Here is an 11,730-nt window from a genome sequence, read left to right on the forward strand (position 1 = left end):
GATGATGGAAAGAGTAATTAATTTATTAAGAGAAGCATCGCTAGAAGGATTCTTTTATTTACTAAGAGAAGTAAAAGTAATTTATTTATTAAGGGAAGGACAATAACTATGAGTAATTTACTGAGGGAGTAGTATTGGTGTGGATAGTAATTAATTTACGGAAAGAGGACTATGTGTGCAAGAGAATTGTGTGGTAGCAGTTAGGATGGACAGAAAAAAAGGTGCGGGATGACAATATAAAGATCAACATATTTGTTTGTAATTCATTTACTAATAGAAAGATATTAACTGTGAGTAATTTAATTACTGAAATAAATAATATATATGCAAGAAAAGGTGCGGGTGGTTGTTGGGACAAATTGAAAAATAGGTGCGGGAGAGGATGGAAAACCGCTTGTGGTGCGGGAAAGAAAAGAAAAGGTGCGAGAGGAGGTGGAAAACCGCTTGTGGGGGTGTTGGGGGGGGGTGGTGAGGGGGGTGTAGGGAGGGGGAGGGGGTGTATGTGATGGGAACATTTTAGTCATAACGTACCCATGTGCGTTTTAGTGCGTCCCTAAACATACATACATACATGCATAGATACATACATACATATATACATACATACATACATACGTGTGTGTATATATACACACACATATAGACATACTATACCGCACTTAGGGTGCGTAGTACCTAAAACGCTCCCCCTCACACCCTACCCTCCACTTAGGGTGCGGCAGGCGGTTGAGTGACGATTGCAGCTCGGCGGCGGGCGGTCGCCGGCTTGGGCCTCCTCGGTGTGCCGGGCGGCAGGCGGCGGGGTCCCTCCAGCTTCCTCCGGCGGCGGGCGACGGCGACGGCCTGCGCCAGCAGCGAGCGATGGCGATGGCCTGCGCCAACGGCGGGCGACAGGCTCGGCGGGGCTGTCCCTCGCCCGGATCCGGCGACGGCGGTCGTCCTCCGCGTAGATCCAGCGGCGGGGGTTTGAGGTAGAGCTGACTTCGACGCCGCCGAGATGACCCTCCCCGTCCACATCGGCGCCAGTACTCCACCGCCCCCATTCCCCAGCAGGTAGGACCACATGGGACGTTCGCGGTGGTGGCGTCTCGGCGGCGCTGGTGGCGGCATCAGGGATGCCTCGCTCCTACATGCCGCGCGCCTCCACCACCTTTCCGTCTCCTCATCTCCGGTCCCGCCGATGCATAGGACGCTGTCCTCGACGCACTCGGCCACGCGCGCTAGTTTCTTTCGACCCTGTTTATTCAGGATCTTGTTTTGGATCGAGTTTTTCTTCTTTGTACGACCCTGTTTATTTGTGCTATCCGCTTGATACTTCTGACCCATGGATGCAGGCTCGCACTCGATCCCACCAGAGAAGAGCAGTCGTACGCGGCACAACGACCTCCACTCTAGGAGGCCCGATCCAGACTGTACATGCCGTCGCCGAGCACGGTGACCCATTGGTCCTGCAACCCGTCAGCCAAGTGCTACGTGAGTTCTCTGTTCTATATGTTGCCAAGGTACGCACACAAGATGTTCGACGAAATGACTGTGCAGGTTTTGTTTTGCGTAAGGTGTGAGGTTTATTCTGGACAGGTCGGGCGACGGACATGGACATGGCGCGCTACCTGTTGATGGAGCCGACAAAGAACACGACAACATCCCCCACCAAGGCTTGGTACCGGAAGCTGCTGGCCGAGAAGATCCTCAACAACCTCACCGGGATTCTCTCGCTCTGCAACAAGCTGCCAAAGCCCGAGAGCAGCATCCTCAAGGAGCTATGTGTTGATGCGGCTTCCATCCAAGCCAAGCTGGTGAAGCAGCACCAATACATTCCCCAGGTATGTGCACACCCTGGTTCTGGTTGTAGTGCACATTGCTGTTGTTTGACTCTAGTGGCTGTGGATTTTGGTTGCTTTGCCTTGTTGGATGTGCGTTGGTTGAAACTTGAAAATCATGTGCAGAACACCGAGACATCTATCTCTTGATGCCCCAGAGCAGGGGATGCGGCTAAGGCATCGAAGGAGTTCTTGCTAATCATGCAAGGTGGTGAACTAATTAATTTGCTATACGTAATCATGCTTCCATCGCCAAATTAATTTGCTAATCATGCTTTGCCATGCCGATCTGCTCCTCTTTCTCAGCTAGTTTTTTCTTTCCTTTTTCATGCTTTTCTGTTTTTGTAGCTGACGAAACCGTGAATCAGTCGTGAGCAGGCCTGTTGCTGGTGTGTCGTTTTTCTGATGAATTAATTAGCACCCTTTTCCTGCTCCCATCTGAATTTCAGCTAGGACTAGAACGAGACCAGGAAGCACATCATCCATAGCCTGAAGCATCCCAATTACCAATTCTACATGTTTCAGTCAACTGCATTCTTATTTTTTTGCAGTACATTTTTTTGTTGTCTTGGATTAATCCATGTGTTGGTTAGCAACCATATAGAAGTACATTATACATTCATGTGTCATGTGTCCTGTTGTCTGATTTTTTTTTGTTGCCTACTAAATTCTACAGATGAAACAAATTTCAGACAAGCATTTACGATTTCTCGTTTTTGTGTTCTGGACATGGCTAGCCAGTCAGTGCTTTGATTAACTAATAAAGCTGTCTACTTTTCAAAATAGGTGTTTAGTTGAGTCTTACATCTGAATTTAAATAAGTCACAATTATGGCATTTATGCATATGATTCCAGCAATTGAACCTGCCATTGTACTATTTTGTTATGCTTTGAAACCTGATATCATCTTAATTGGACTGCTTGCTGATGAAAAAAAAACCTAATAATTTCTCTCTGTTGTTCCTGAAAGCTAGAAGAATCTATTCAAGCATACAAGCTAGATCTTGTCTGATGCTCATTTTAGAAAAATCTCTTGAAATGATTTTATAAGTGAACAGGTTCACTGATATCAGATTTAAACAAGTGAATGTTTCTTGGAATGTACATGTTAGGAAAATTTAGGTGAAATGAACGTTATGCCTTTTTTTTGTTTCATTTGTTCAGTCATGAATTGTTTGTGCAATATATTCAGAAAAAGTGCTCCCATCTGAATTTCATTTGTTCAGTGATATATTTGTGTGCCATATTTAGAAAACTGCCAATAGCATCATCATCAGGTTCTCTGATATTTTTGATAAATGAAAACTCTAGAAGCTCGATTCGGTAGCAGTTCTCTGAAATTTTGTGGTTCAACAGAGCATATCAATTGATTTTCTCTGAACTGCCCTCTGAAATTTTGTGGTTCAACAGAGCGCATAGGTGTTTGAATAAAATAATCTACAACGTATTAATGTGATGATGGTAACTTTTTTTATCAGTGAAGGATTAAAACTCCTTGATTCCCATTTTAGCAATGCGAAGGAAAAAATGAGCCATTTTTTTACCCCAGTTTTGCATCACGGAGGAAAAAAAAATCTATTTTAACATGTTATTTACAGATGTATCATGATTCATGATCTGAGAGTTTATATTTTTTAGACGGATCTATTTGTTTTTGCTTAAATGATCACCCTCTAGTTTTAACCCTTCTAGAACTGTGCCATCTGCCCATCTGTAATATAGTGCAGCTGAATGATTCATTCGGCTCAGTTGAACTAGAAAATCTAGAAAATGAACCTTGCAGCTGAATGATTTATTCTGATCATCTTGACCAAATAGATTTATTTCTAGATTTAGTATTTGCTTTCTCATTCCGCTGAGTTGCACAATGTATGCTGGGTGTAAGGCGAGCCCAAGAACATTGTAGTCCGGATTTAATTTTTGCTTTCTCATTTTCAGGTACAGCAGAGTACATGAGCATGCTCATGGGAATACAGCCGAGTACATTCTCAAATTTGGTTGCTGACCAGTGCCATGGAGGAGCGGCGGCGGCCACCTCCAAGACGCGCCACTGTCAATGTCCAGCCAGCGCCAGCCATTTCTGCTACCAACCACCGGCCGGTCTCTAGATCTACGTTATGTTGTCACGGAGTAAAATGTTTACTCACACCATATGATTGTATTCATCCCGTGTAGGCTTATTGTAAAAAAGTTACTATTCTCATATTTCTCATAGCAAAAACATTTACCATGTGCTAATAAGTGTCCGTGAACAATACTTGGGTTTATTTAACTATATAGTATAATCGTTACTCAACAATAACGAACTAATCTAACAATATGTTTGCGAGTAATTGAGTTACTGACAGAGGCTCCAGTGTGAATAAAAACCAATAACTTATTTACGAAAAGAATATTGGGCGTGAACGTAATCTGCTAGTAATTATTTTACTTATGGTTCCACGTTGGAAGGAAAACAACAGGAATCAATTGGGTGTGCGGGAGTGTTAATAACTCATTTACTCGTAGACGGGAGTTATGAAAAAAAAGAAAGGACGTGGCAACAGAAAGGTGTGGGTGTGGGGTGGTTGGGGGTGGGGGAGGAGAGAGAAAGGTGGTTTTCTGGGTAGGGGTGAGGTGGGGTGGGGGGTAGGTTGTGAGGGGAGTGTTTTAGTTATTATGCACCCTGGGTGCGGTTTAGCGCTGCCCTACCCTAAACCGCACCCAGGGTGTGTAATAACTAAAATGCTCCCCTCACATGCCCCCTACCCCCTACCCACTCCCCACTCCACCCCACCCCACCCCCACTCCCACCCAGAAAAACCACCTTTCTCTCCTCCCCCACCCCCAACCACCCCACACCCACACCTTTTTGTTGCCACGTTCTTTTTTTTTTGCGACCATCTTTTAGTAAGTAAATTACTTATAGTAATAAAAGAGCCTATCAACTTATGAGTAAACGAGTTACTAACACTCCCCCACACCCACTTGATTTCTGTTGTTTTTCTTCTAACGTGGAACCATAAGTAAAAGAATTACTAGGAGATTACGTCCGCGCCCAATATTGTTTTTATCAATAAGTTATTGGTTTTTGTTCACACTAGAGCCTCACTAAGTAAATCAATTACTCGTGAACATAATGTTAGATTAATTCGTTATTGTTGAGTAATAATTTTACTATCTAGTTAAATATAGTTAAATAGACTCAAGTATTTTTCACGGACACTTATTAGCACATGGTAAATGTTTTACAATAAACCTACACGATATGAATACAATGAGAAATATGAGAATAGTAACTTTTTTACAATAAGCCTACACGGCATGAAACAATCATATGGTGTGAGTAAACATTTTACTCCATGATAATATAACATAGATCTAGACACCGGCCGGTGGTTGGTGGCGGAGATGGCTGGCGCTGGCTGGACATTGACGGAGTCGCGTCATGGAGGTGGCCGTTGCTGCTCCTCCATGGCACTAGCTAGCAACCGGATCTGAAAATGTACTTGGTTGTATTCACATGAGCATAATGTACTCTGCTATACCTGAAAATGAGAAAGCAAAAATTAAATCCGGCCTATAATGTTCTTGGGCTCGCCTTACTCCCAGCCTACAATTGAACATTGTGCAACTCAGCGGAATGAGAAAGCAAATACCAAATCCAGAAATAAATCTATTTGGTCAAGATGATCGGAATAAATCATTCAGCTGCAAGGTTCATTTTCTAGATTTTCTAGTTTAACTGAGCCGAATGAATCATTCCACAGTTCTAGAAGGGTTAAAACTAGAGGGTGAGTATTTAAGTAAAAACCAAATAGATCCGTCTAAAACAATGATAAATTCTCAGATCAATAACATTCGAAAAATAGATTTTTTTCCTCCGCGATGCAAAACTGGGATAAAAAATGGCTCATTTTTTCCTTCGCATAAATAAATGGGAATCAAGGAGTTTTAATCCTTCACTGATAAAAAACGTTACCATCATCACGTTAATAGGTTGTAGATTATTTTATTCAAACACCTTTGCTCTGTTGAACCACAAAATTTCAGAGAGCAGTTCAGAGAAAATCAATTGATATGCTCTGTTGAACCACAAAACTTCATAGAACTGCTACCTAATTGAGCTTCTAGAGTTTTCATTTATCAAACATATCAGAGAACCTGATGATGATGCTATTGGCAGTTATCCAAATATTGCACGCACAAATATATCACTAAACAAATGAAATTCACATGGGAACACTTTTCTGAATATATTGCACAAACAATTCATGACTGAACAAATGAAAATTAAGATGAGAGCATGGTTCTTCATGCGTTGCAAAAAAAACCTCTGGTATCAGGGCTATTCACTCATGATGCTTGATCCAGCAAAAGCAGCAATCATCACAACAATACATAGAACCAAATTCACTAAGAATACATGATCATTTATGAAAATATGTCCAATTACAGCTATTTCTGAAAATGCAAGCTCTAACAGATAGCACCGGTGGTTTATAAAGTTTTGAGTTGTATAAATTTGAGATTACTGTCGAAATTCAAACATACACAGATCATATCAGCCATGACATCTTAATTTATGAATAACGCTAGCACAAGTGGCTTGGATAATTTCTGAATCATATAAATTTTGAACAGAACACATGAACATTGAGAATTTAGCAGGCTTATTACAAACTACAAAGATATAAAGGGGCAAATTTTTTATTTCATACACTTATCGCTATTGATTTGTAATACTTGGTGACTGCTAAGCAAGGGAATAATATTAAGATGCTCTTAGAACAGCTCTGTTCAACTAGATCGAGACCACAAAAAGCCAAAAGCACAATAGTAACAAGCTCAGCTCAGAACTTCCATCGATCCAATAAAAAAAAAGGAACTAACCAGCGCCGCTGAGGGTGCAGCAGCACCAAATCCCACCGTTCTCCAGTCAGGCCTGGCAGGACTAGTCGCTGGCGCCTACAGCAATGCGATCGACGAGCACTGTCTGTCCACGGGCAGTGGCGGACCTGCAAGCAGCAACCTACATCTCTGCCTGGGTCTCTGCTATGCATCGACAGCCCAATGGTCGTCGATCCACCCCAGATCAGGCGAGTCCCGAGCCTACATTGACTGCATCCAGCAGGGGACGCCGGCGGCGGCTAGAGAGGGAGGTCGGAGTCATGGGAGAAGGCAGCACCAGTGAGCACGAAGCCTACCCCGGATCAGCCGTTGCCCAGTCGTAGCCGCCGGATCTGGCACCACTCAACTCGCATGCCACGGGAGTTGGGAGCAGGTCCCGGTCGGGTCCGGCACGAGCAGTCTGCGCGCCCCGCCCATCACCTCCAAGACGCTCGCGCCCTACCCAGAGGCGCCGATGGCCTCGGCGAGCGCGGGCGGAATGGCGGCGAATGCGCCCGATTGGAGGAGCACGAAGCCTCTTCCCCCTCGCCTCCCCCATCCTCCACCGCCGCAAGCCGTCACCGTCGCCGGCCACGCCATTGCCGACTACGCCGCTGGGCTCTCATCCCGCCGCCACCGGGCCGCCGCCGCCGGATCCGGGTGGAGGACGGCCGCCCGCCGCTGCCGCAAGCCGTCGCCGTCGCAGGTCGTCGTCGTCGCCGGCCGCGCCCGCCGCTGCCGCAAGGCGTCGCCATCGCTGGCTACCGGAGAAAGCCCGAGCCAATAGCCGCACGCCGCCCACGCGCCTCGTCATCACCGAATTCACCGCCCGAACCTCCTCGTCTCCGAGCCGTGGCTGGATGCGCCTCGCCGCCGCTCCTCCTCATCCCTGAACTGCCGCTGCCGGAGCCGCACGCCGATACGGCCACGACCCGACGACGACCCCCGGTGGGAGTGGGCGGTGTTTAGGTCGGCCGCCCGTCGCCTGCACACCGCCACTCCTTGGCCGTAGGCGGCGGCGGCGGCGGGCCAGGGGAGGAGCACCAGTAGGGGTGCAAGTGGGGCGGGCTTTTTTTATGGCCCGCAGTCCCGCCCCAAAAAAAACCCGCAAATTTGCGGGCGGGCCATCCCGTATGGACCTTGTAAAATTGTTTGGCCCATCCCGCATAGCCCGTTGGGCGCCACCACATTAGGGCACGATACTGGGTCTCTGGGAGACGCGAGACACCGCCGCAGCCAAGACAGGAGACGGCGGCGGTGAGACGACGCCGCGGTGGTGCTACTCTCGTCTTCCTCGTCGCCCATCCATCTTCCTCGGCGAGACGATGCCGCAGCAGCCATCCTCAACCCCCACGTGTGTTCGGGGTGAGCCTGCTACGCTACCGTGCTGCTGCCTCCAACTCTCTACCCATCACTGGCTCCATCGGACTGGAAGACTGGGAGCAGGTAACTTCGAGCTGCCATGGAAGAGGGCTGCAGTTCCAATTGGGCGGCCACACCTTGTGCCGCAGCGACGACGGCCGGTCAATTGTTTTTCCTCCTTCAAGATTTGTTTGTTCTTCAAGCAGCAGGGGATTTGTTTCTTCAAGATTTGTTTGTTCTTCAAGCAGCAGGGGATTTGTTTGATGAGAAGTGATTTCTACTCGTTTGGATTATTGAATAAGAACTTCAGATTAAATAACAAGCATTTGGATGAGATTTGGTTTTGGATCAAGTCGCTAAGAATGGTTAGCAGGTCAGGACTGGCTTGGACTATACTTGTTATGTCATTGAAAAATGAAGTGTTGAACACATGTTAATACTAACATCCTTATGTACCAATTTGATGTTGTTAATCACTTGTCAGGTCATTTAGTATTATTAGTGTTTGTGGCTCTGCTGAATCTATGAGTTCTCTTGTATGTTCTTGAGCTAGTACATCTGCTGAATTTGTGAGTTCTCTGACATGTTTCTTGAGCTAGTAGCTCTGAATCTGTTTCCTGTTCACTGTCCTCTTGATGTTGCAATTTTATATTTTCTTCCCTCTCTTGGTAAGTTTAATCTGCAATTTTATAGCTTTATTCCTTCTCTTGCTATGATTAATCCTAGCTAAATTTGGGACAGGGAGTAGTTCTGTGCTTGTGTGAATATTTTCACGTGAAAATAGTACAGTTTTGGTTGCTGATTGATGAATATTATGCCAATGCGGGCTGTCCAGTGGTGCCCGTCGGGCTGAAAAATCCGCCAAGCCGTGCGGGGCGGGCTGCCGTTTGCCCGCATAGGGAGTTTGCGGCTGGTGTGGGGCGGGGCGGGACGGCCCACAACCCATCCCACTTGCAATCCTAAGCACCAGATCCGTAAAAAGTAGAGAGAAAGGAGAAAGTTGGTGGACGGTTTCTACTACAAGACAGGGAGTGAGTAATATAGGCAGCAGATAGATTTGATAGTAAACAATTTACTCCGTAAATATGGGAGGGGAGGGCTGGGGTGCACCGGCGGGGTGGGTGGGTAGGATGTGAGGGCACCATGGTGCATGGGCTTCAAACTTTCAAACCGTTGGATGTAATCCAGATCAATTTGATTGGCTTGGGTGTTGAAGTTAACGGGTACACCCGTTTATATGCTAGGTATGGAATAAGTTATGCATGCAATAAAAATTGCCGCATGCAATGGGCTAATTATGGCAGGTTGAATGCTGCAGTTAATTCTGTTCCTTTCCTATGTGCACGTACCTAAACTTGCCGTGTTTAAAAATTACTTTCCAACTAAACAAGCATATCATAGTGTAAGGTATATACCCAAAAATTAGGGGTATAAAGCCAAAAAATCGGGTAGTATATACCTAATTTTTAGAATTATGTATGTACCAATTTAATTTTAATATTGGAATATACTAATTTAATTTTTTCACTCATTTAGATTTGGTATATAATTAAGTATATACTCGTTTAAATTGTTGTACTAGTATAAATAGGATATATAACTTATTTAACTTTTTATGGTCCAAAATTAGGTATATACTATATTTAACTTTTTTATACTCGTTTAAATTGAGTATATAGCCAGTTTTAAATTAGGTATATACCATATTTAAATGGTAAATTAAATGGGTGTATATGATATTTATTTAGATATATACCCACTTAATATTTTTTATACTGATTTAAATTGAGTATATACCTAGTTTTTAATTAGGTATATATAAAACAGATTTAACTAATATATATATCGTACATATATGTAAACATATATAATTTCAACTAATATGTGGGTATCTTTGATCTTAATTAGTTATTTTTATTTTTAACTATGTATAGTTGAGATATTAAATATACCTAAGAGAATCAGTGTATATACACACCGTAGATTACTGTATATATATAATATAATAGAATAAAGGTTAGCGTACTTACGTATTTAGCACGCCCAGATACTATGACAAAGTAGGTTAGCTTAGGTACCGTACATATATAGTACCAAAATACTCTCTATATTTTGAGTATTCACGACGTGTAGGTATACAGTTTTAGATTAGGTTGTTTAGCATACATCAACGTTCGAGGAAAAAATCAATTATAGGGCATTGCGAGTGGGAGGGTTGTGACACCTAGTAAAAGTCAGTAGTTTTTACACTAATACAAACATTACTAACTTGTACTAGAAGTATATATGTTACTCACGTTTAAATTAAATTGGTGTTTCATTTGAATATAGCAAGATATTTTTTAAAAAATGAATAATATCACCTGGAACTGGATATATATGCTACAAATTTAGATACTTATTCGATACACTAAAGATATCCCGATACGCTAAATGCCTCGAAGTTACTAGGGCACTGCTATTTGTGCCCAAACACCATGGTTCTAATATGAGATTATTAAAAATCTATACATATATCATCATCAGATCCTTAAATTTAATCTATGAGTACGAAAAAATGGGTGTCTCATTCGCCTCACGTCGATACAGGATATTTCGTATTGCGCTATAAAGAATATTTCCTGCCTATACATGATTAATTACAATAATTTGAAGAGTTCCGAGCGCAAGCATGCAACTTGACAAATTGTACAAGCATGCTGACTATGCATGCAAGCAAGCTGGTGCTTCTTCTGTGCCAAGCATGCTGTACATCCACGTTGCCGCCGCCACGACGATTGGATGGCAGGCAGGCCAGAAGCCTTCGACCTCCAAGCATGGCGATGATGGCAGGGGGGCATGCTTTGGAACCATGCATGCCGCCAGGCCGGAAGCAGTAGTGCAGTACGTCGACCTCTACGGATGGTGACGGCAGGCAGGAAGAAGCTCGCGGACGACTAGCAACAGTGACAACGAAGAAGCTCACGAATGTCCAACAGTACTGCAACGCCGTGGGGGACGAAGGTTGCGGAGGACTGGGTACCGCGGCGAAGAAGCTCGCGGATGAACATCGACAGAGCTCGCGGACGACCCGTGCTGGCGACGAAGAAGCGCGCGGACGTCTGGTGGCACAATGGCGTGGCAACGAATCTCTACTGTCCACAAGTGTATATATATATATATATATATATATATATATATATATATATATATATATATATATATATATAATGATAGAAAATAAAAACTAATCCGTATTGATGGAAATAAAGCAATTGCACCGAAATTAGTGGGCTTGATTTTTGTACGATCTTAAAATTGGAAACAAATCACGTTCATACTGATCCTTGGGAAAGTACATGCATGCAAACATATATGAAAATATATGCATGCGAGAATTATGCGGCGAAAGCAGAAAGGAAAGGTGATTCAAACCAGATCTTGAGTATTTCTTATCGGGTTTAACCCGTTAATAAGTTCTAATCTCATGTTATGAGTAACACGGATCTTAAAGCATCTGAATGGTGGATGGCAATGGAGCCCAGGCACCATGGAGCACAAGACAATTTTAATATATATATATATATATGTACACATATATATATATATATGTGTGTGTTTGTGTGTGTTTGAGAGGATATTGTTTTTTTGGCTGTGCAGAAAATTATGTCTGTAGCTCAAATATTTAGTGATTCCAATA

At 43.8% G+C, this 11,730-nt stretch overlaps 1 protein-coding gene across 6 annotated transcripts; it reads left to right on the plus strand.

The window, feature by feature from the left end:
* The first annotated feature begins 648 nt into the window (after window positions 1-648).
* LOC127753237 (uncharacterized) lies at window positions 649-4,283 on the plus strand. Of its 6 annotated transcripts, XR_008012518.1 has the most exons (5): window positions 659-1,053; window positions 1,335-1,502; window positions 1,579-1,823; window positions 1,947-2,028; window positions 3,759-4,239. XR_008012518.1 is itself a non-coding variant. In XM_052278713.1 (3 exons), exons 1-3 carry the CDS (start codon window positions 1,116-1,118, stop codon window positions 3,774-3,776), a joined length of 621 nt encoding a protein of 206 aa, XP_052134673.1. In that variant the 5' UTR covers window positions 649-1,115; the 3' UTR covers window positions 3,777-4,283. The 6 variants fall into 6 exon arrangements, 1 of the variants encoding a protein (XP_052134673.1); XR_008012516.1 differs by having other exon boundaries at window positions 656-1,473; window positions 3,759-4,254; XR_008012519.1 differs by having other exon boundaries at window positions 658-1,473; window positions 1,557-1,823; window positions 3,759-4,253.
* Window positions 4,284-11,730: the final 7,447 nt, after the last annotated feature.

Source organism: Oryza glaberrima, chromosome 10 (assembly GCF_000147395.1).
Source record: "Oryza glaberrima chromosome 10, OglaRS2, whole genome shotgun sequence".
Classification (NCBI taxonomy): domain Eukaryota; kingdom Viridiplantae; phylum Streptophyta; class Magnoliopsida; order Poales; family Poaceae; genus Oryza; species Oryza glaberrima.